A 25365-nucleotide genomic window follows, 5' to 3' on the forward strand; every position below is an offset into this window, starting at 1 on the left:
TATTACCGGCGGCTAGCTAGCCTGTGGCATAGCTTTGCTTTAGTATGTCTACAAAGTCTGACTAGCTAATATCGGCAGTAGTAGTAAACCAGCTGTCATTCGCAGCCTTTCTCTGGGGTGCATACCTGCAATTGTGCTCAGCAAGGTAAATACTTTGGGTGATTTATTCGATTTTAATGACGTGCTTTAGATAAACGTATTGTCCCCGAGAGCTGTGCGTCCTGTCTGAGCAGGGAAATAAGCTAACCTTAGCTAAACGCTGCATACTAGCCAGCTATCTGCTGCATAGTATCCATTCGGAGGACATTGTTACTACGATACCCTTGTATCTGCACAAATATGAGACAGTTGTGAACCGTGTAAACAAGGCTATCACAACCAGGTTGTGAATTTGTGGGCTGCTTTTCAACTTGCAAAATGAGCGTTGAGTCTAATGTTGTTGAACGGATAAAATGGCTGACAGATGGAGGCTAGCTAGGTTTGGTATTAGTCCCCTTCAACCTAACTATGGTCAACTGTAAGCAAAACAGAAATAAGAGCATGTGATTGGTTGGAAATGGGTAAGTGCACTGTAACAGGGCCCTCATTGGTTTTTGTGATGTACTGTGAAGTACACGTTTGTTGTGCAGCATTCAGAAAGTGCCCTGTACATAATTATAGCAACATATCACTTGTTAGTCTCTTAGGAGATTTCCTACGTTATGGCTTGTTGTGGTCCAGAAATGAGCTACTACTATTCACAAGTCACCTTAATTTAGTTATTTAGCTAGATGAGGTGTATGTTCTTTGTCTAGTTCAGTTGTGTTTTCCCACATGGATAAATAACAGAATCACATAAATCGATTGATATGATTGAAAAAAAAGTACAGTTTTGTTCAATCAATTAATGATATCCTCTCTGTTTTAGGGTGTGAAGTGTTAGCCCCCATGAGGAAGCTGAGACGACGGGGATGCCAGCCTGGAGCGAGTGGACTTGAGATGGGTAGGGGTAGAGGCAGGGGTAGGGGCAGGGGCAGGGGTTCGACAGGCCAGTTACGGCCACCTTCACCTTATCGACTGCAACTATCTCCCTCTAGAGAGACATTGACTTATGCTCAGGCCCAGAAGATGGTGGAGGTGGACCTAGATGGAAGGCTTCACAGGATAAATATAACGGACCCCCTGCCAGTCATCACTGAGGACGAGATGATGGCTCAGGACATTGCTGAGTGCAACAGCAACAAAGAGAACAGTGAACAGACCACAAGCAGGGCCAGACCAGGGCGCAAACCCCCCAACCTTAAAGGTAAGAGGAGAGAGAGCAAAAATGCATCTCACCAGAGCCGGTGCTCTCAGCAGAACACTCAAAACCAGAACAGTTCTTCCCAACACCCCTCTCACCAGAGTCCCCTGCCTGAGCCCACCTTCCGTGTGCTGGACTCCCTCTGCCCCTCTGATGCCCCACCTCTCCCAGCTGCATACTACCGCTACATAGAGAAGACGGGGGAGGAGCAGGACTGTGAGGCGGAGTATGACATGGACGAGGAGGACCTGGCCTGGCTGGAGATGGTCAACCAGAAGAGGGTGTCGGACGGCCACGCCTCTGTCTCCGCGGACACCTTTGAGCTCCTGATCGACCGCCTGGAGAGGGAGTCCATTTTGGAGTCGCGGAGCCAGGCTCTGTCCCAGAGTGCCATAGACGAGGACGCCTTCTGTTGCGTGTGCCTCGACGACGAGTGTCTGAACAGTAACGTCATCCTGTTCTGTGACATCTGCAACCTGGCTGTCCACCAGGAGTGTTACGGTGTGCCCTACATCCCCGAGGGACAGTGGCTGTGCCGCTGCTGCCTACAGTCTCCCTCTCGCCCTGTCGACTGTGTGCTCTGTCCCAACCGGGGAGGTGCCTTCAAACAGACTAGCGATGGACGCTGGGCCCATGTTGTCTGTGCCATATGGATCCCTGAGGTTTGCTTTGCCAACACTGTGTTTCTCGAGCCTGTGGAAGGGGTGAAGAACATCCCCTCTGCTCGCTGGAAGCTCACTTGCTACCTGTGCAAGCAGAAAGGGAGGGGTGCATCCATCCAGTGCCACAAAGCCAACTGCTACAGGGCCTTCCACGTCACCTGTGCCCAGAAGGCCGGCCTCTTCATGAAGATTGATCCGGTCCGAGAGACGGGTGTCAACGGGACCACCTTCTCTGTGAAAAAGACGGCCTTCTGTGAGCACCACTCTCCGGTGGGGTCACGGCGTGACGGGTCAGGGGACGAGGGAGTAGAAGGCAGGCTGGTGGGAGGGAGGGGTACCAGGGGACAAAGATCCTACACTCAAAGCCCACCTGCGCCCCAAAATAAAAAGACTCCAAAAGGTCAGAAGAAGAAGAGCAAGAAAGGCCCTGGTGGGACGACCCGTCGCTCCACTGTGCCTGTGCTCCTGGTACCTCAGATCCCCTCTCACAGGTTAGACCTCACACCCCTTCTCTCCCAGCACACCACACACTGTAGCAGCGTTCTTTATTCCTGTTCCTTTGGCTTTTTTGACAATACCTATCAGATAATATTAGAATCATTCGATTTATTGCCAAATAGGTTTACATGAGAAATTTGCAGTTGGTGCATAACATTAAACTTAGTTTGAGGACAAGACAGGACATTACATTACAGTCATTTAGCAGACACTTTTATCCAAAGCGACTTCCAATGATTGCATTTAACGTAGGTAGTCAGTGTACTATAACTCTCCAGAACTCATAAGTGCATCTCCTTTCTAAACAAGTGATCTTTCTAAACTAGTGATAATCTAGTGCTAAAGCGAAAGTGCATTAGTAGCAAAATATAAATACAATATGTGCTTTAAGAGGTAGGATCCTGGTAGTACTTCTTGAAAATGTGAGTTTTGAGCCTGCAGCTGATGGGCAGCAACTCTGCTGTCCTGACGTCAGTGGGCAGTTCATCCCACCACTGCGGGGCCAGACACAAAAGAGCCGTGACCATGTTGATCAACTGCAGGGGCCCGAGTGACGGGGAAACCAGATAAACTGGTGGTACATCACTGTTGCAGTTTATAAGCTGGGGTTAGCCGAACGGGTGGTCTTCGGCTCTGCCCTCATTCTGATGTATCTCAGCTACCAAGGTAGCTAGCTACAGTAGCTATGACAGGACCAATAGCAGTAATTTAGCTAGCTACGAGCATAGCTAGCTAATTCAAAGTAGTGGATCTTCGCCATCATTCCATGATTAAACTAGTAGGGCTGTAATGATTATTACATAATCGTCAAACCGCGATTATTTTTTATGACCGCGATTGTTTTTTTTAACCGCGGTTATGAAAAAAAATAAAAAATAAAAAATACTTTTTTTTTTCATTTTTTAATAAAAAAATACATCTGTTGCAGAGTTAATATGGTAGCAACCCTAGTTCAATGGAATTCTTCAACTTGTTGGCACTTGTCCTATACGTTCATAGCAACTAATGACAAGAGACACTGTATTAAAGAAGTAAAGAAGCACTGATGCGTTGTCCACTTCATGTGCTATTTGTATACTCCAAATATAATTTCATCTTAGTTTTTCAATGCTTTTTTTTTATTGAGGAGGATATGCTCTATGTAAATGTTGTTAACATTCATGATATTAAAGAGGCGTGGTTTTAAACCACAGGTTTACTTCATAGGCTGAGTTACTTATTACTGATTACTGAGTGTTATTAGGCCTACATTATCAGGTAAAAATGAGTCAGAACCCAGAACCTACCCACCCTCACTCACTCCCTCTCTGTCTGTCTTTCTCTCTCTCTCTCACAAACACACACACTCTCACTCAAATCATGTGGACATGAGCATCAGTGCCAGGGCCGGCCCGTGGCATAGGCGAAGTAGGCGGCCGCCTAGGGTGCCAGATCGCAAGGGGCCCTAGTGGTGTGATGCGAGCCCCCCCCGCCCCCCGGTCAACAACTCTGACAATTATTGTAATAATCGCAATTATTTTTCTGACAATTAATCGTTAAGCAAAATTCATAATCGTTACAGCCCTATAAACAAGTCTAAATAAATTGAGGCTAGTGAGCAGTCGCGCTGTCAAATAAATATTTGAACTTCAACTATCCATTGATTATTATGCCAAAATGACACCAAAAAGCATTAAACCGCTGGCGGCGAAGCAAGCACAACTTTGCGAGTGAGCCTGTCTTAATTTCTTGCATCAGGTTATGTAGGCTTGTATACTGGCTAATAATAATATGACATATTCTTTAGAACCCACTGTCAAAACCACATATTTGGGGTCGATAAATTATTGTTGACAAATTCCTAATGAAATTATTTGGATCACATAACTATTTTCGGTGTTGCTTCAATATTGGAAGATTCTTTTTTTTTTTGATATTCAAAATACTTCTGAGGGCCGGATGGGAAGCTTTGGGGACCAAGAATGGAGCCCTGTGGAATACCAGAAAATATCTCATGTTTGTCTGAGACAAAGTCAGCAAGACTGACAAAATAGCTTCTGCCCTTAAGATACATATACTGTAAAACCATGATAAGACAGTGCCTGACGGACCAATCCAATTCTTAAGACGGTTTAGAAGTAAGTTATGATCGACTGTATCAAAGGCTGCCATCAGGTAAAGGAGTAAAAGGATGGATGCATTATTGTCTGAGCTCACTCTGAGATCATTTACTACTTTTAGAAGTGCTGTTTCTGTGCTGTGCCCTCTTCTAAAACCAGACTGGAATGTATTGTGAATCTTGTTGTCTTGTAGAATCACATCCAATTTTGTGTACACTAATCTTTCCAAAACCTTCCCCAGAAAAGGCAGATTGGAGATAGGCCTATAATTTCCTGGCATTGAGGGATAAAGGTTGTGCTTCTTGAGTAGAGGCTTGACTAGAGCTGTTTTAAGTGAATCGGGAAAAATACCAGACTGTGAAGAGCAGTTTACAATATCTAGGACATCTCCAACCAAACTATCTAAAACCTTTTTGAGAAAGGGGGTAGGGATTGAATCCAATGAGCATGTGGATGATTTAACCTGCAAAATGGATTTACGGATTTCACAGAAGGATATTAGGCTTCCCCGAGGGTGATTAACAGTTTGGATTAGGAACATTGACGGCATTATTCACAGTACCAGCTCGAATATTAATAATTTTGTTGTCAAAGAAAAATGCAAACTCATCACATTTAAATTTGGATGCAGGGCACGCCTGCTTATGGGACTGGGGCAGATTTATTAGTCGCTTGATGGTGGAAAATAAAACTCTGGGATTTTTCATATCATTAATAATGCCTGAAAAATAAGCCTGTCTTGCACAGCGCAGGGCTTTGTTAAAGGCAGCTATTGAATTTCAAAAAATCTCTTTGTGGATTGTGAGCTTATTTCTTCTCCAGATTCGCGCGGCTCTACGACATTCTCTCTTGAGCGGACATACTTTCTCATTCTTCCAGGGTATTTTTAGAGAATGTGCTTTCTTCTTTGTTCTCATTGGGGCCATCATATCGAGAGCTAACTCTAGATTAAGATTAAAGTGATTTACTTTATAGTTCACTGAGGAAATATCAAACGGGGGGGGGGGGGGTACACAGCGCAGGTCATGAGGGAACTTTTAGATGAACTAAAAACAATATTTTTTACAGTACATTCTGTATTGATTTTTGCTGAAATGGAGACAATCATATTAAAAAACAAACAGTAGTGGTCTGATAGATCAGTATCAATAATCCTGTCAACAGTGATATTCAGACATCTGGAGATCACTCAGTCTAGGGTGTGGCCACGGTTATGTGAGGCCCAGCAACATGTTGAATAAAGTCAAAGGAGTGCAGAAGCTGTATACTGTAAATTCCATGGCTCAGCCATCCGAGACATTATCCACATGTATATTAAAGTCCCCTGAAATAAGAATTCTGTCATAGTCAGTGGAGCAGATAGTCAGTAGTTCTGATATTTCTGGTAAAAAATAAGGCTGTACGCTTCAGAGGTCGATAAACAGTGATCTGTAACACAGAGGATTGACTTTCCTATGAGATACTGATGCTCAAAGGATGGGAAGCTGCCTAGAGTTAAACGCTTACATTTAAGGGTCTGAATGAATAGTTGCTAGTCCACCTCCTCTTTTACTCTCAAGTCACGTATAGAATGGATAAAACTAGTTTGGAGGACAGGCTTCAGCCAGGAGAGCTGCTCCGTCAGAACCAATCCACGTTTCAGTCAGAGTAATAAAATAGAACTTCTCTTCACAGATGAGATAATTTACTGAGAAGTAATTTTATTTGTATAATATAAATGTTCTTCAATGTCTTATTTGTATTCTATAAATGTTACAGTATATGGCTTAATTCACCACCAAATGTATCTTATTGTAAGCCCAGATAGATATTTTCCCGTATATGGATTTGCTTTTTCCTCACTACCTACTAGAGGTCCTGGGAGATGAGCTTCCCCAGCTTCATATGCTGCTTCCTGTCACACAAAGTCAGTGATCCACTTGTAGGTGGAGCCAGGCACGTGTCACTTCGAGAGCTTGTCCTGCAGCAGAGCCAGGAGTCAAAGGCAGAGCTGAAGCCCACAAACAAGATCCATGCATAGGTTCCTGCAGAGTTGCTGGAAGATGAAGTGGAGGGCCATGTTTACTGCATCGTCAGACATGTTGGCTCTGTAGGCGAACCACAGGAGGTCCAGGAGTGACAGTTTTAAGGTCAAGTCAAGTCAATGACTTGGGACAATGGGACAATGCAAGACGCTCAAAATACTTCATTACCACAGAGGTCAGAGCAACGAGTCTGTTGTCGTTGAGTCCTTTGATCCTTGTTTTTTGGGGGACCGGGATGATGGTAGAGGTCTTGAAGCAAGCTGGAACGTGGCATGTCTTCAGTGAGGTGTTAAAAATGTCTGAACACTGGAGACAGCTGATCAGTACAGTGCTTCAGAATGGAGTGAGAGACAGAAGCTAGATCCTGCTACAGTGCCATATTATGGGGCATGTATGAACAGTATTTGACAGGAAAAAAAACCTTGAAACTGTTGAAGTCTGTGTTGTGAACAGAAGCCATTACATTACCGGGTAGGTCAGTCTGGCGAAAGACTAGGGATTTCAGGCGCCTCAGGTCCAAAATTCACTCAAAGTAAAAATTATATTTTGATAATTTTAAGATAAGCGAAATAGTTAGGGCTGTCTTCAACCAAAGAAAATCTTGGTTGACTGACATAGCCCTAAAAATATTTGTTCCTCTTAAGGTTTATTTCCAAAATAGGCTGATTATTCAGTAACTAACTTTGTTATTCGGCATAAATTATTCATTGTTATTTCATTAGGATATATTAATTACAGATTTTTTTTTCATAGGTGCAATAGGTCGGTTCCACTCCAATGTATAGTTTGCCTATACCCTGGAAATTAAGCCCTTTTTAAGCTGATCCATCCATCCAAATTATACATTTAATTGCATGCACTGCCAATAGGTACATCATTTAATCATAATCATCTTTATTGTGGGCCTAGCAGGTAATAATGCAAATAAATAAAACATGATATACCCGATCATGGCAAATGCGCTCCGCATTTCTCCTCATTGCAAAATGTAGCCCATTAAGGTGATCTTGAACAAGAAACAAAAACAAAATATGATTAAAAAAGATTAAAACAACAATATGTGTTTTCAACTCAAAATGGCAAATCATCAAAATATCACACCTCGGTCCCGCAGTGCCAGCTGTCCCTTTTATATAGGCAGCAATTCGGCAATGTTACCTGCATTGCCGGCATAATGCTGTGTTCACACCGGGCGCGGCGAGAAAATTTGCGCCGACCAGTCTGCCCAATATCGCCGCGGGATCAATGGGTCGCCGTGCGAATCTGCCGCAGAAAGTTAAAAGAAATTAACTTTTGCGAATGTCGTTTGAATTGTATTGACAATTCGTGTGAATTGTATTGACTTTCTATGTAAACTCGCCGCGTCACAGGAAAAATTCACGCCCGGTGTGAACACAGCATAAGAGGCACGACAAAATAATCCCCTATTACAGAATGGCTTAGCGTGATAAAGGCGCAACATTGCTTCCAATGAAAGGGCTGTATAATATGGCCTAGCCTCTGTTCCAGTGGCTCTGCGGGAGTTTTGTCTTAAGCAGCCTATTAACGTCCCTCCCCAGGATGGAGAGTCGTAATTGTGGTGGGTGGGGGGGGTCGGTGGAGGAGGAGGAGAAGGAGCTGGGGTTCTGGCGCTGGTGGATGGAGTCATGGGGGTTGGTGTCAGGACTACCCCACTGCCTTTCAAATTCACATACTCATTCAGATCATTGGCCAGGTGTAAGTCATTAGTGGATTGGGGGGTTTACTGTTTGTAGTTGGGGATCTGTCTGATGTCCTTCCAGACAGAGGCCGAGTTGTTTTCTGAGAACTGCTGTTGAAGTTTCTCAGAGTACTGTCGTTAAGCATCTCTCACTGCCTTGCTAAACATTTGGCCTCTTTAAGGCAAGGCAAGTTTATTTGTATAGCACATTTCAGCAACAAGGCAATTCAAAGTGATTTACATGAGATTAAAAGCATCAAGACAAAGTGCAAGAAACACACGTTTTTCCAGATCCTGCCGAGAAAAATCCTTTGATCCTTGATATGCTTCAGGTGATAGTAGGCTGACTTTGTAATTGTCTTAATGTGACTGATGAAATTCAGGTCTGAGTCCATGACGATGAATATTTCTGGCTTTGTTTGTGGTTTTCAGCATTACTGATTGGAGCTGAGCGCTGACTTTTAATTGTTCTTCTTTGGCTCCCAAGACAATTACTTCATTTTTATTTTTGTTTAGTTGAAAGTTCTGGCACATCCAATCGTCGATTTGTTCAATGAACTTACTCAGCGCTTGTATGGGATTATAGTCCCCTGGTGATATGGTGATATCAATTTGTGTAGTCTGCCTAGCTATGGTAACATTTTGTTGTTTTCCATAATTTGAGCTAGTGGGAGCATGTAAATGTTGAACCGAAGAGCCCCCAGAATGGAGCCTTGGGGAACTCCACAGGTCATTTTTGTCCGCTCAGATTTGTAATTGTTAATAGACACAAAGTAGTCCCTATACTTAAAATAGGATTCAAACCAGTCTAGCGCTGTGACATACATTCCCAGCCAGTTTTCCAGTCGGCCTAGTAATATGTTGTGGTCAACTGTGTTGAATGCAGCGCTGAGATCCAGTAATACTAAGACTGAAATTCTGTATCGTATCAAAACTCACGATACAATAACCTTACGATATTTTGCCCCCGATACCGATGGTATCACAATACAGCGATTGTGCGATAATCGATACATTGTAAGACAATTCATTCATTCACGATATCTGTGTTGAATGAAGATAAAAAAATACCACTATAAAGTAGTGTTGCACGATATACCGATACCAACGGTCGACCGCGGTGCCAAAACGTCACAGTGCCAACTATACTATAAGCTCTATACAACGGTACTACCGTTTAACATGGCAGGGGGACAATGTTACCTCTGTTCCCAAATTCACTGGTTTCTGCTAATGAGAACCGTTGTGGCAGCTCCCAATGTGTTGGCTCGCACACACATGTAACTCCACAGTCACAGTATATATTGATATTATCTGTATGTCGGCGCGAGCCAGTCTTGTTCTCAGTAGGCTATCGTAATGGCAGAAGCGTTCCCTAGCTCTGAGTCCGCACCATCAAATGTAACATTATTGAAGAAACATAACTCTAAAAGTTTAATATGGAACTATTTTGGTTTTAAACCAGATAAACAAGGAAACACTATAGATGATGGCCTTAACTTAATGATGAACTTAATAAAGCTTCTACAATCTCGTCATCCAGACTTTGCACTGGAATACAGACGAGCTAATGAGGTTAGTATGACAGCAGTGTTCTTGCCATTAGCTAATATTACAAAAATGAATGAATAAACCTCTTAGCTATAGCATGTGCTGCTGTTGCTAGCTAGCCAGACAATGCTAATGGGGCCAGCTGGCTAGCTAATGAAGTAACGTTAGCCTACCCGCTGTCATGTCGCCATGCACAACTGTTGAATGAAAATTGTCGTTCTCTTATTCCAACTCCATCTCCTTAAAATAATGTGAGCTAGATTATGTAGGCTGAGATGAATCCAATGATAATCCAATGATAATCCAATGATATCCACCTCTTGACATTTGGTCATTTGATCTGGTTTTGACTTTCACAAAAGTGAAAGCTAGATAAAGCATGTTGATGTCACTGCCATCAACCAAAACCCAGGGGCCCTCCGCTGACCTTTACTGGTGGTTGGTGATACTACACTTGTGTGTATACATGACTGATTCTGTAGTTGTTGTTAGGTATGCATTTTAAATATTTAATATTAATAATTCATAATATGCAGAATATATCTTTACTTGTAGCTTGTAGCCTGTATGTAATGTAATGCATTAAAGGCATGTTATTCATGCACCACTCGTATAAAGTGATTACACTGTACTGTAAATACATTGCACGTTCATAAAAATAAAATAAAAATGTAAATGCTGCGGTATCGTGATACTACTAGGTATCGTGATACTTTGGCTGGTATAGTATCGCAGGGCAAATATTGGTATCGTGACAACACTACTATAAAGGCAAAAAGCAGGAATTATGTATTTTATTCATTCACTGCAGCATTGTTGTCGCTGGTTGTGGTGAACAGTGAAACAAACAATACATTACATCTTTCCTCCTCTTAGCTTAGTGTCTCTAACCTACATAACATACACACACACTGACTGCAACTTGTCCATGTGTGCCTGCCGTCATTCCTAAAGTGCCAAAAGGCCGAACTACCCAGAAAGCAAGTTAAAGGAAGGACTTGTCTGTCCCGTCCCCCCACCTCCCCAACTTGGCCAACTGCCATTTAAGAATGGAGGCCACTGTGTTCTTCAAGACCATCAGTGCTGCAGATTACATGTGATATTTCAGTTTATTTTTTATTTTTAATACATTTGAAAATTTTCTAAAAACAAACTTTTTCACTTTGTTATTATGGGGTAATGTGTGTAAATTGATGTGGAAAAAAGTATTTAATCCATTTTGGAATAAGGCTGTAACAACAAAATGTGGAAAAAGTGAAGGGGTGTGAGTACTTTCTGGATGGATGGATGGATGGATGTGCTCAAGGGCACTTTTACTTTTCACATACAGTAGGCTTACTATGCAAAATTAATAATACCTAAAACAGTTCATACTCATTAAGAAAAATCACGTTTCCACTCCTTCATTACCACATGCATCATTGGGGAACAACATGTTTACTGTTACGCTGTGTTTGAAACAGGCAACAACAGTAAGGGTTGTAATCTATTACCGTAAGAGGATGAGTTGATGATGCGAGAATATCTCTTACAATGTTACAACTCAATAGGCTCAACAAGATTTGCACCGGGGTGGCTGTCCAGAGGAAGAACCAGTTCATGCAGAGGCTGCACAACTACTGGTTACTGAAGCGACAGTCGCAAAATGGCATGCCCCTTATCCGCAGACTTCACTCACACCTGCTGTCTCACAAGACAGCTGAACAGGTCAGGAGATCAGGGGGGATAACATTTGTTATATAGGCCTAGATCTCATGTTGATCGTAATTACATTGTTATTTACAAGGCTTATTGTCTCTGTGCATGCTTGTTCAGAGGGAGCCAGATGAGAAGCTATCTGCAGCGATGGAGGAGCTACGTTACTGGCAGAAGTTGCGGCAGGACCTCGAACGAGCCAGACTTCTAGTGGAACTGATCCGCAAGCGAGAGAGGCTAAAGAAGGAACAGGTGCATTGTGTGTCTGTAGTCAAAGGTGATCTGTATGGATTCTTATGATTTTTACAGTTATTTAACCAGCTAAATTATTTTTGTCCATTAACCTAGCGATCTTGCACTCACCCCCAGATGAAAATTCAGCAGGCTGTTCTGGAGCTGACGCTGACTCCTGCTCTGTTGCTGCTTCGCTCTACCCTGGATCAGCTGCAGGAGAAGGACACGGCAAAGATCTTCTCACATCCAGTCAATCTAACAGAGGTTGGTTGGGTCCCTCTAGGCGGTGCAGATGTGCAATCATCTTAAATATAGGCCCTTGTCACAGCAGCCATTTTGACATGTCAAAGCAGGGTAAACACATGAATAACTTGACTTTTGCTGTGACACACCAATCAGACGGGACCATAATTCATTTGATCAATTACACCTGTGTTTACCATGTCTACTCCTGATTTGCATAGGCTACTCCTAATTGGTCTAAATCTCATGCTACAAACGGACACAGACGGATACGTCACATAAAAGCGGCTGCAGCACTTAAAAAAAGAAAAAAAAAGAAAAAAAGAAATAGCTTAATCTAAATATACAGGAACCAGGCTTTTTGTCAACAAAGTTTGTGTGTCTTCTTATAATGAATTTTGACAAGGTACCGGACTATCTGGAGTTCATCTCCCAGCCTATGGACCTTTCCACCATGCGTGCCAAACTGGAGGCCCATGCTTACTGTTCCATAGCAGACCTGGAGAGTGACTTCAACCTTATGGTCTCCAACTGCTTGAGGTACAACTCCAAGGACAGCATGTTCCACAGGGCAGCCCTGCACCTACGGGAGGTTGGGGGAGCGGTCATTCGCCATGCCCACAGACAGGCCCAGAGCATCGGGCTGGACCCCAGCACAGGCATGCACCTCCCGGAGGCTCCGAACAAGAACAGCTTCGACCACTGCACTTGGGATGATGGTGAGTGAGAGCCAAGGCTTGACAATTGAAGAACATCCCCCTTTTCACTGTCCCAGCGTAAGACGAGATCAACTTTATTGTCCCTGAAAAAGCTGCCGCCATTGGTGTGTGAGTGTGTGTGTGAATGGGTGAATGAGAGGCCATTGTAAAGCGCTTTGAGTGCCGCTAAGGCGGAAAAGCGCTATGTAAGTGCAGTCCATTTACCATTTACCATTACTACATTTAGAGGCTACAGATTTAGAGGTGTCCCGATAAACAATATCTGCATAATCAAGCATATGTAGTACTTACTGAGAAACAATAATTTTTCTTACTTGAAAATTTTAACAATTTATTGAACGATATAGTGTGCTCAAATTGCAATTTATTATTTTTTATAACAAAATCAATATGGGGCCTGAAGGAGTTCTGGATTGATCCATACTGTACACCCAGATATTTAAAGACCCATCATAAAAATTTAAACTCATGTCATTGCATGTATGAGTAAGATTATAACTAGTACCAAACAGCATACAGCAGCACTTAATTTTGTTCAATAAAAGTTTATTGTAAAACCAGTTTTGTACTACATTTAAATCAGATTGCAATGAACTTTGATATATCAGAATTAGATGTTTCAGAATTAGATAAATATATAAATAGAAATAACAGTATATAACAGTATCAAAAGCATATGAATGGATGACGGTCTGAACAAATTTGCAGGAGATCATTAATAAAGATGAAGAAAAGGAGAGGATCCAAAGTAGAACATTGGCACGCACCCTTTTCCATAACTAAATAATCAGACTGACTGCCATGAAATACGGCACAATGATATCTGTTATGTGGATATGCATTGAACCAAAATAAAGCTAAATCAATGGAATTAAACTGATCAATGAGTAAGTAGTGATCAACCCATTCCAAAGCCTTGGTAAGATCAACAAAGGTTAAACCAGTGAGCTGACCCTTATCAAAAGATAAAGACACATCCAATCAAATCAATTTCTGTAGCGCATTTCATACACGGAGGCAACACAATGCGCTTTACAGAGAGCAAGGCATAGGTCCCACCCCTACGTATTCCAGAGGGAAGCAAAAAACCTGTTTCACCCGGGGGCCAGAAAAGTGAGCTCTAAAAATTCTTCCCTGACCTCTCTCAACGAGATGATCGAGCAAGTTCCTGGAAAATGTTTGTCTATTGGCTAAGAACATATACAGAGCAGTAAACATGGGCTTAATACTTCATGAGAGAGGCATGACTAACAGTAGAGTGCACAAATAGTTCGAGAGAAGTTGCCTACATGATAGGCCATTATGTGGTAGCTATCCCTGTAGGCTCTAATATGATATGTAAGTGAATCATATAACAAAGCACAGTAAGCACTTCGCAGAACAGGCTCATAGTTGCAGGGCAACCAGCATCTATATACACATCTAAATATACACACAGTGCATAACAGGATATACAACAATGTATACAGAGGATTCACAAGCAGGCTGGAGGCCTCCTTTCCATGTCTCTAGGTCCTGGGTAGTGATTGAAGGCTAGACTGAAAAGGTATGTCTTGAGATCTCGCTTAAAGATTTCCATTGTTTCGGCCCTTCTTAGGCACTCCGGTAGGGTGTTTCAGAGGTTGAGGGCATAGAAACTAAAAGCTGCCTCTCCGTGTCTCTTGGTCCTGGCTTTTGGAACTGTTAGGAGTTTAGTACCTGAGGACCTGAGGGGTCTGTTGGGCATGTACCTGACAAGCATGTCTGAAATGTATTCAGGTGTGCGACTGGAGAGATTTATAGACTAATAAAAGTATGTTGAAGTCTATTCTAGAATTGATAGGTAACCATTGTAGTGATTCTAAGACTGGTGTGATGTGTGCCCTCCGTCTAGTCTTAGTGAGGACTCGTGCTGCAGCATTCTGTATCATTTGTAGTTTAGAGATTGCTATCTTTGGTAGGCCTGATAGTAGAGCATTGCAGTAGTCCAGCCTGCTTGTGATGAGAGCATGCATTAGTCTTTAAATGTCAGCCTGAGGGAGAAACGGTTGCATCATGGCAATGTTTCTTAAGTAGTAAAAAGATGTCTTTGTAATATTCTTGATGTGGGTTTCGAAAATTAAGATCTTAATCAAGTATGACACCTAGGTTTTTAGCCTGGCTTTTAGTGATAATTGCCAGAGTTTTTAAATGTGCAGATAGTTTTAGCTTTTTCACCAATGATTAGTACTTCTGTTTTGTCTTGGTTTAGCTGGAGGAAATTGTGACATCCATACCTTTTTATCCGTAATACACTTAACAAGGCAGTCAATCGAGCTGTAATTACTGGATGTTACAGAAATATAGAGTTGGTTATCATCAGCATAGCTATGGTGGCTAATGTTATGCCTCCTGATGACACTGCCAACGGGCAGCATGTACAGGCTGAAGAGTAGAGGTCCTAGGATGGATCCTTGGGGCACCCCACAGGTCATAGGAATATTTTCTGAGCTGTGGTCACCGAGGACAACAAAGAAGTCACAACCGGTTCAATAGGTCCTAAACCAATTTGGGACTGGACCGTAGAGGCCAACCCACTTCTCCAGTCTGGGGATAGGATCCAGCGGGCATGTGGAAGACTTGAGTTGGGATACTACTTTTCTCAACATTTCTGTCCACCAGTGTAAACAAGCTCATTATGTCCCATACATGGAGGAAGAGGTTGTGAGCAAGATGCAAAATAAAATGTAAAAATAATTTATGCACTGAGATAACTGAAATTCCTCAAAAAATAAAGTAAAACAGAATAATAATAATTATAATAATTATAATAATAATAATTATTATTAGTATTGTCATTACTGTTATTGTTATTATTATTATTATTGTTGTTATTATAAATAAATAAAAATGAAATAAATGTCTCTTATCTAACATCTACCTCTGTGTCCTGTCTTTCTCTCCTGATTCTCCTTTAGTTGACACCATGCTGGATCCCGAGAACAGGCTCCACTTGTCCTCGGAGGAACAGTTGAAGGCCTTGCTGGATAAGCTGGACATCGTGACGTCTATGCGCTCCAGTGGAGGACGAGCCAAACGCATACGTCTGCTGCGCAGAGAGATCAACACGGTCCGGCACAAGACCAACCAGCAGCAGCGCAACTCCCACACATTCAATGGGAATAATGAAGAGGAGGGAGAGAAGGGAGGAGTGGATAATGGTCCCATAACATCAGCCTCTACCCCAGGGACAGGTAAGACTTGTGCGGTGAAATGGCAACAAGACACTAGAATGCTACTTAAGTAATAAACCACGAGAGGCCGTGTGTTATAGTGATTTTATAACAGCTAGGGGGCGTTGTTAGGCATGACGCGAAGCGGAGTGCCTAAAACCCCCCTAGCTGTTATAAAATCACTATAACACACGGCCTCGAGTGGTTTATTGCTTTTATACAACGGTTACTACATCTATTAGTGTAAAATAAACACACAGCAATGTAAAATATTAAGATTTATTCAAAATGAAGCATCATTCCCTCAATTCTGCCGAGCAAAATAGTTCCCCTAACAAAAGGGTTGCCAAGCAACAACAACAACAACTACAATGCATTGGATCAAATGGGAGGCGCATTAATACTATAAATGGAATGATATGCGGTCCCAGGTGTGTGTTACAAAGTATTTTAACACGGCTTCCAGCCAATCAGAATCAAGAACCAGAACTAACCGTTGTATAATTAATGTTAAACAACAGCTTTGCTTGACGACAGCTTTGCTGAATTCTATTACTCTGGTATGGTTAGGAATGTATGAAGAATCTAAATTTCTCATGCTCCTTCCTCCAGATGACTCTCCACCATTACTGGAGCCTACCTGCCCAGCGTCTTCCCCCCTGCCGGGAGATGCCCCACCTGAACCACCCATCCTGGGTATAGTGACCGGAGGTCGACGGTCACCGGGACGCTCCTACAAACGCCAGAGGTCTCCCCGCAGTGGAAGCAAAGGCCCGGGGGACGAGGAGGTGTCCGAGGTTGAGGAGACTCTCTGTCCAAAGGAGGAGACGGTCCACGCAGTCTTCACTCCAGGGACTCCACCCTCCCCTCCTTTGGCAGGGGTCGGCCGACGCACCTCGGTTTTGTTCAAGAAAGCGAAAAACGGAGCGAGATTTGCGAAGAATAAAGTTCCTCCGCCACAGAATGGAGCGAAACCTGAGGGTAAAACCAACGGTTTGGACATTAGCCTCACTATCCCAAGCCCTCCCAGTGCGACCACTCTGTCCACCTCTGCCCCCACCCCCTCGTTGTCCATACCCACCTCTCCGTCAGCCCACCACCTGAGATCCAGAGGTCCCAGCTCTGATAGCGAGGCAGACAAGCCCCTCCCCCCACCCAAAGAGGAAGGTAATGAAAGTGGAGTTTAGATGCACACTCATGAGGGATGCTTTGAGTGTCACTTTAGGTGACCATAATGATAACATGGCAATGTTTTATCTAATGAAGTCATTTGTGTTTCAACAGGCTTGACAAATGGGCTAGGAAAGCACAAAGATGTCTCGGCAGACGACGACAATGACCAAAAACATAGGTGAGAATCTACTATAAGTAGACATCACATCTTGACCTCTGTGAAATAAGTTGCTCTGTGTTGAATTCGGTGTAAACAAACCCTTTCTCTGAATCTCAATGGTTGCAGTGTCTCTCCACCCAAGCGTAGCCGAGGTAAACCAGCCCTGGCTAAAGTCCCAGAGGGAGAGAATGGAGACATCTCTGGATCAGGTGTGTATGTTGACACAGACCATAATAACAGACAGGCAGAAGAGCCAGGGTCAGAACCAGAATGCACGAAGAGTGATTTCGTTCCTTTTAAAATGTGAAAATCATGTGAATTTGTGTGTGCGTGTGTGTGTGTGTACTCAGGCAGGAGTATGCTTCTGCCCTTCGACAGTGAGACAACGCTCACGCCCCTGGACTTGGTTTGGGCTAAGTGCCGTGGATATCCGTCATACCCGGCAATGGTGAGAGAGACTGTCCTCGAATCACTCGTGGTTCATAACAGGAAGGCACACAAAGTGCCACTGAGCTGACCGGTCGTGTGCTTGGGTATTTAGAGTAGTGATGTTGTGGATTCCCACAGATCGTTGACCCTGACATGCCCCAGGAAGGCCTTCTTCACAACGGCATCCCGATCCCTGTGCCCCCCGGGGAGGTGCTCAAACTGGGGGAGTGGCGGAAAGAGGAAGAGGAAGAGGAGGAGGAAGAGAAGCTGTTCCTCGTGCTCTTCTTCGACACCAAAAGAACTTGGTAAGTAAGCGTGATGAATAAACGGCCTACTGGTGAATTGTCAAACGAGGTGCTGTACTACAATAGCGGTATTCTCAATTTCTGATGTTTTGATGATTTTGTGTCCGTGTCCTTATGAAAGTTGTTGAACCTGTCGCCTTTCAGGCAATGGCTGCCACGTGACAAGTTGCTGCCATTGGGAATGGACGACACGGTAGACAAACTGCGCTTAATGGAAGGCAAAAAACCCAGCGTTCGCAAGTCTGTACACACAGCATATGACCGTGCCATGATGCACCTGAACCACGTGAGGGGCAACGTCACCTTCACACCCTCCAATTTTATATGAAGGAATTAATCTCCCGAATCTTGTAATCCTTTTATGGGAGCAAACATAACCAACAGCAATGATGTTCATTGAGAATATTAGTCTGTTGATGGCCCTTTTAACAGGTGGAGTTTAGATGTGTCTGACTCATTCACAACGTATTGTTGGTCTGAGAGGCCAAATGTTATTGCTTGCAATGGGAAGAGCATTTGTAACCCTGAGCTGGAGTACCTTAAAGACTATGGTTTTTAGAATATATTTTCTAGAAATATTGTGGTTATTCATTGTGATTACTTTTTATTTTAAACAACCACTGTTGCTATGAATTTGTGGATATGATATGAAGTGTGTTTTAGGCCAAAGTGAATCAAGATATCAAAGAAAGAAAATGTACATATTTTATCCTTAAAAAGGGTTGGCTTGATTCAAAACATTGAGATTGTATTTGTCATTGAAATATCATGCTTCTTACACATATTTTTCCACATTGTGAAGCTGTTTTACATTTTTATTTACATGTTTTTTGTATTTTATATGAAATGGGAAGGATGGGAGTGCTTGTTGCAGCTATTTTATTGATTGCTAGATGTTCAGTCAAAGCAAGATGATGTGCTTTCTTGTTAGTCATTTAAGCCGTCACTGCTACCACTTTTTAACAATAACACAGTCAATGTGGCAAGGTTTTTTGCAAACAAATAATGACTTGAAAAGCACAATCGGAAATTGAAAGGATTTGTAGAATTTGAGCTCTGATGCCATAGATATGGCAAAAAACTAATATATGTATATATAAACTCAGTTCAGTAATGTGAATGTGTATAGATATTTGCACATGTTTTGTAAATATGTAAATGTCTGTTTATATTAGCATACATGTAAGTAATTTAAGGAATGCAGAAAATCTAAATATTAGATTTTAATTTATATTGTGTGACAATGGGAAGAGTCTGTTATTTAAAAATAAATATTGAAAAGATTTATGTATGAGATGCTCTGTAGCTCTTTGTAACGGTGACAATACTTATTGAGATGTCAGATAATGTTCATTAGCGGTCGGTTGGCACAAAACCTTGTAGTTTAATATGTAGGCATGAGTGCACTAGCCTACAGTACCAGACTGTTTCTTAGGTGGCAGAGGAGTTTTTGATCTTGTAAATTGAATTGTACACAAGATCTACAATCTGCCTGAAACAATATTTTCTCACTCAAGAATAAATATTGTTTAAACATTTGTTTTCTGGTTTTGTCAGTCACATAAATTAAATGATGACAAAAGAGTTTGTGCAACCTGGAGTTTATTTACTTCTGCACCCATGAGACATAAATAGCTGGATAGAATCATTCCTGACAGCTTGATAAAATAACTTACATAACCATGAAACAAAGTCAACCTCATTGATCCTTGTATCCAACAAAAAAGACTGAAAACCGTCCCACACATAGATCACAAATATGTCCTCAGTGCCAAATAACCAAGTACTCTATGGGAAGGTCCACAGAGCCATCTCGTTACATAAGCTTAGAAGGTCCACAGAGCCATCTCGTTACATAAGCTTAGAAATGTCCATTTTAAATGCAAAGGAGGAAGAATTTGGCTCCCAGCAATAAAGACAATGACCATGACACCGATAGCGTGAATTAGTTAATTATGCCAGATCAACAGTTCATTAATTACAACTGCTGCACAGATGGTAATGATAATGCAACAGTTGACTGGTTCAACTGAGGGGAATATGTGAACCACCAACAAATATGACGCATTCAAGTCCTTCCACTTCCAGTTTAAATTAAGACACTAACAGGAGGTATATCGTAAAACAGGACATACATATTATACGTTATTTATACATGATATTTACATATAAGAAATGCTATTTCCTGTAAATCTGTTTGACAATAACACTCAAAATCTTTTCAGTTGCCTTCTTGCCAGCCTGGTTTATGGAATGGGGCGAATGAGGATCAATAAGAATTAGAAATGACCTAAGACAGATTTACAAGACTTGCAAGGTTCAAGACTTGTCCTATTTCATTGACATTGACAGAAGATGAGAACAATATCTCACAATATCGTAAAGGTAGTCATTGCGTGTTCTATAATGTAACATGTGATGTGGGACATGTCTAAACTAACAATTGTTTCTGCGACAGAACATCGCAGCTTTATTACATTGATAAAACTATAAAACAATGACATCATTGCAGTAATATTCAATAATTCTACCATAAACCAATTTAAAATGTACTCTTTCAAACTGCAGTCTCCCTGACCAACAGTTGACTGTAGTCTAATAGCACTGATGCTATGACATGCTTTTTCATTAATGTACAGAAGTAATACTAATTTGCAATGACACGCCCAAGGTATGACCTCCTTAAATAGTGTAAAACACAAAATATTTGTGTCCAGTAGTCAAAAGGTCAGTGAAGTCCAACAGGTGTTGCGCTTGGCCAGTGCCAGATAACTCTATTCTCCAGTGTGCAAACTATTTTAGGAGAGAAGGGTGGGGCTAAATCATAGATGGACCTCTATAACAGAGATAGGAATCCATTATCTGCCGTGTCCTGCTGCTCAGACCCCTTCCCTCCTCGGGAGCTCTTGCTGGGATTGGGGGTGGTTGAATACTTGGGGGGATAGCGGATGAAGAGGCGGTCCTCCTCCTTCTTGATCCATCGTAGAAGCTTAGTTATGGCATTGATGGCACAGGCCTTTGTCACCAGGGGGCTGAAGCAGGTGTACAACTCAAACTTACTTGTTACCTGCAGTGGGCAAGAGACAAAACAGCTGGTTAACAACAGAGCTATCAAAATATGGTGTGCAAGACTCCTCTGAGGGAGAGAGCTGCGTACAATACGCTGGTCTTAGATCACCTCCTTCACCACCTTCCTGCATGACAAAGGATTTCATTGGTGTGAGCAGTAGTAGTAATAGGGCCAATCTGCTGTCTGATTAGCTGATTTATTACACAGGACTTCGGAGGTGGCAATTACACACCAACATAAACGGAGGTGAGCAGCAACACGGAACACACAAACGCATGCATCTCAGCAGTCGCTGGTGGGAATTGTCGTCTGCATTTCACCCATCCAAGCTGTCCTATGAGGTGACAGTGCTGCGTACTCGCCCACTTTTTTTTCTTCATTTTTTCAATTACATAGGACCTCAGTACCTCGGAGGTCAAGACTTGGCACTGTTTAGTTGTAATTGCCGTCTTATTGCTCATACCTTTGTGTTCCACAAATCTATACGACTGCATAGGGACTTATTTTAGACCTGGCCATGTGTTTATTTCCCAACAGGGTGCTACTTACCCAGGCCAGCAGGGTCTCTCGCTCAGCCACGTGGTAGATTAGCTTGAGGGGGCGCGAGGAGCTGTGGATGCGGCTGTGCATGTAGCGGTACAGGTCCAGCAGCCTCATGCTCTCCTCCTCACTGCTGTATGGGGCCTCCATCTCTGGGCTGTAACCCAATAACACATCGTATCACATCACATGCAGAAGACAATGCTGGATCATGGTACCCTAATGTACATGGCCTGTGGTTCAAACGGGCTGGAATCTTACACAACACACAGAGGTTGCATATTGAAGCAATAACTCAAGCGTCTAATGAACGCAGCACAAGTCTTGGTATATTGGCGATTCGTGTCACAAACCTCAAGTGACATTGCTTTTATACAACGGTTAGACCTACAACATTATGATATAAATACTGACTATTTCAGTGTCTATTATATAGATTTTAGTGAACTCCGCCAAGAAAAGCAGTTCCTAAAACAATAGCGAATTACAAAGGGCCATCATATTCCCCGGAAGAACTTGACCCTTGAAAATGTTTTAGTCTAATTCAATAAGTGCAAATAAGGCGTAGTCAACATTATGCATTTCCAAAGAGCAGCATTACCAGACAAAGCTATAGGCTTTGCTCAAGGGAAAGTCTAACAAGAAGCCCCGTGCTCCGCATCAAAATAAACCAGAAATAATTAGAGTCACTTGGTATGAGTAAGCAGGAATGACACGATCTAGCCTGGTTTCATTGCAGATGTACTATTGCTATACTATTTTACCTTCTCAATTCTGTAATATATCTATGACAATTAATAACCAGAAGGCCCATTCTAGGATCCCTGAACTTAACGCCCAACCAACTAATATGTGGATCAATAGATTTCACTGTTAGAAAATGCCAACAAGGAGGGCACCCACCTGGTGAACTGAGTCAGCTGTCGGTGGTTGTCAGGCACGTCAAAAGGTTTGTACATGAAGTGCCGAAGGTCGGAAACCCCCACCTGACTGACGCTGTAAGACTGGACCTTGGCTATGAGGCTCAGGGAGTTCTGGGCCGTCATGGCTTCCTCTATTCTCCTCTTACACTCTGCCACAGCGTAAAACGCCTCTTTGTCAGTAGAGAGAAGCAGCAGACACACAGTGCATTCCGGGGGGTCCAGGTAGGATATGTAGGCATAAAAGTAACAGTCTGGATTAAAGAGAGGGAGGCAGATAGGTGTCCAGATCTCCCCGGCTTGGAAGGCGGAGGAGGCTCCGATCAGGTTGAGCAAGAGGTGGACGTCTGCAGGCTCCAGTCGGGTGTCCTCAATGACCGTCTTCTCCTGGACAATGGTGAGCAGCTGGTTCTTAGCGATGAGGATGGAGAAGACCAGGTTTGGGGTGATGGCCTTCTGGAGGATCTGGCTGAGTGAATCCCTGAGCGAGGAGGCCAGGGGCAGACAGTGCACCGCCGTCAGCAGGAAGCTGGGGTCCGAGTCCACCAGGTTGAGCAGGCCATCCAGAATCTTCTCGGAGCCTGCCAGTAATCGTCTCAGGTCGTAGTTCTTCTTGTGTTCGAAGATGCGTGCGATGCTAGCCTGGGTGAGCATGCTGACGATCTGGTAGTAGACATAGAGCAGCTCACCACGCAGTTGCTGCTCTGACTGGCCACTGCTAGACACGGACACCAGCACCAAGGGGCCCTTCTGCAAAAACACTACGGTGTGCTCATCTGAGGGAAGGTAATGGGCAGACACAGAAAGGACAATGTTACGCTCCTAAGGATGTCCAAAAGCACAAGATACAAAATGACACGATAACACTGAGCATACTGATTAAAGCCACAAACTAGGAGATTCAACTCTCACCTGAGTACACTGAGCGGATGATGTTATCTCCACTTTGAACAAAGGACACCAATGCCATCATGACTCCCATAGTGGAGGAGAGGGCCTCTTCGCTGCCGTAGCGGGAGTAGATGGGCTTGCCTGCTTCGCTCAACACAAACACGTGTTTCCTGTGTTGTCGCCAACTCTCGGCGGTCACATCCTCCTCGCGGTGCGACAAAAACGATTGGGCCTCTGGGGTGCCAGTCTCTGACAAGGGAGAGGACCTCCCCTTCACCCCTACACCTTGCTCCTCCAGTTTACCTCGTGCCATAATAGTGACCACAAACTCCCCAGAATCATCCTGCCCGTTGTCCGTTTGAGTCTTCTCCTGTGGGGCTATGTCGGGTGGTGGCTGAGTATCTGAACTGCTTTGACGTTCTACGTTTTTGGACTCGTCAGTCTCGTGTTCTTTAACCAGGCCAGTCGCTGGCTCTGACTGTAAATTCCTCTCTCTGATATCTGACAGCAGAGCCTGTGTAGGCTCCTCTGGGTTTACACTGCTCTGGTCTTCTCCTTCCACTGGCCCTGCAAGCTCAGGAACCATGTGATGGTCGGACAGAAACAGAGCAGGGATGGTGCCAACTGAGTCTGAAAGTCATAGAATAGAAACGCCCCACATAATTCAGTAGCTGATCTCAATTTTGCAATGTGTAATGTGATTTTAAAAAACCTGGCACTTGTGACAGTGAACAATTCACTCAAACAAAGGTACTTTACCATCTACAGAGATGCAGTCAACAGAGGGTGGATCACAAGCCTTCAGCCCCTCTGCTTCTCCAATTTCTTGATTGTCCATGTTGACATCCCAGACGCTGTCAAATACAGAACACATACAAGCAATGAATGGAAAACCAAAAACAGTCGTTTGATTTACTTGACAGTTATCGACAACCATTAGTTTCGTTATAAAAAGAAAAGAAAGTCACCAAGACACACTGCTCTCTTCGAGGTTTTGGCAGCTGGAGGGCTACCAAGCTAACGTTAGTGTATCTGGCAAGGTAGCTATGTCAAGAATGTGGACATCTAGTTAACCAGCAGTATGGCAAATGTAAGGCAAGGCAAGTTTATTTATATAGCACATTTCAGCCACAGGGCAATTCAAGGTGCTTGACATGAGACATTAAAAGCATTAAAACAAAAAGCAAGACATTATAGACCTTTAAAACAAAAGGCAGGACAAATTAAAAGCATTAAAACAAAAAGCAAGACATTATAGACATTTAAACAAAAAGCAGGACAAATAGAATACAGGAATAAAAGTTACAGTGCAGTATACTGATAAACATAGCTCCTCTTAGAAAGCAGTGGCAAAAAGAAGTCTTCAGACTTTTAGCTAACGTTAGCTAAGCTTGGTAGCTCAAATAGCTCAAATATTGCTCTATACTAGATTGGACACTTCAATGACGTGAAAGCCATAGCTAGCCAAGCGAACTCGCTAGTAAGTTAGTTAGAGAAATGGGATTGTTCGTCCGATTTATTAAATCAAGAGAGCTAACGTCAACTAAGCGAAGGCTGTACTGTTGTTTATCCGGCTGGGCCACGGAGCTCTGCTGGTTAGCATATCAGGTAGCTACGTGAGGCTAGCTAGCAATCTAACCTAGATCTTAAATCTATTTCGTAGCTAGTTATGTAAGTAATCTAAGGTAACTTTACTATCACGTAAACTCCGAGCACAGAAACAAAAAAACAAATACAGCCTCACCAGAACATCCGGAATGCAGTCTAAACTATCCAATGGTGATTTGATAAACAAGGTATATACACCGGTAGAGGTCTGTTTGTTTTGAGTCAACCATATTTGGGTCGCAGCCATGGAGGTGGTCGCAGCACATACGAGTGGTACGGGTGCCCCGTGGGGTGACCCGGTTATACTAAACGAATAAAATACCAAAGAGCAATCCCTCCCTGCGGAGTGCGTTCTAGAAAACAGTCAAAAGC

The 25365-nt window shown here is 43.0% G+C and overlaps 2 protein-coding genes across 2 annotated transcripts; one reads left to right on the top strand and one right to left on the bottom strand.

Annotated features, from left to right (window-relative positions):
• The first annotated feature begins 45 nt into the window (after positions 1-45).
• On the top strand, positions 46-19466 carry brpf3a (bromodomain and PHD finger containing, 3a). Its single transcript, XM_084460603.1, has 13 exons — positions 46-145; positions 908-2435; positions 11366-11522; positions 11631-11762; positions 11880-12008; positions 12394-12706; positions 15643-15918; positions 16510-17064; positions 17182-17248; positions 17357-17439; positions 17581-17678; positions 17798-17964; positions 18109-19466. The coding sequence occupies exons 2-13, from the start codon at positions 928-930 to the stop codon at positions 18290-18292; spliced, it is 3669 nt and encodes a 1222-aa protein (XP_084316729.1). The 5' UTR covers positions 46-145; positions 908-927; the 3' UTR covers positions 18293-19466.
• A 1056-nt stretch (positions 19467-20522) lies between these two features.
• On the bottom strand, positions 20523-24251 carry mon1bb (MON1 secretory trafficking family member Bb). Its single transcript, XM_084460622.1, has 5 exons — positions 24145-24251; positions 23407-24015; positions 22478-23270; positions 21584-21731; positions 20523-21031 (listed from the first exon to the last, which is right to left on the bottom strand). Exons 1-5 carry the CDS (start codon positions 24221-24223, stop codon positions 20801-20803), a joined length of 1860 nt encoding a protein of 619 aa, XP_084316748.1. The 5' UTR covers positions 24224-24251; the 3' UTR covers positions 20523-20800.
• Between the last annotated feature and the right edge of the window lie 1114 nt (positions 24252-25365).

Source organism: Borostomias antarcticus, assembly GCF_949987555.1.
Source record: "Borostomias antarcticus genome assembly, chromosome: 33".
In the NCBI taxonomy this organism is placed as follows: Eukaryota; Metazoa; Chordata; class Actinopteri; order Stomiiformes; family Stomiidae; genus Borostomias; species Borostomias antarcticus.

Bases quoted from the DNA above. Each gene is read 5' to 3' on its own strand.
- mon1bb (XM_084460622.1), bottom strand. From the start codon at position 24,223: ATGGACAATCAAGAAATTGGAGAAGCAGAGGGGCTGAAGGCTTGTGAT. The intron at 24,016-24,144 runs GTAAAGTACCTT...TATGACTTTCAG, and splicing joins TGACTGCATCTCTGTAGATG to ACTCAGTTGGCACCATCCCT. The intron at 23,271-23,406 runs GTGAGAGTTGAA...ACCTTCCCTCAG, and splicing joins CATCCGCTCAGTGTACTCAG to ATGAGCACACCGTAGTGTTT.
- brpf3a (XM_084460603.1), top strand. From the start codon at position 928: ATGAGGAAGCTGAGACGACGGGGATGCCAGCCTGGAGCGAGTGGACTT. The intron at 11,523-11,630 runs GTCAGGAGATCA...ATGCTTGTTCAG, and splicing joins CTCACAAGACAGCTGAACAG to AGGGAGCCAGATGAGAAGCT. The intron at 17,065-17,181 runs GTAATGAAAGTG...GTGTTTCAACAG, and splicing joins CCCCCCACCCAAAGAGGAAG to GCTTGACAAATGGGCTAGGA.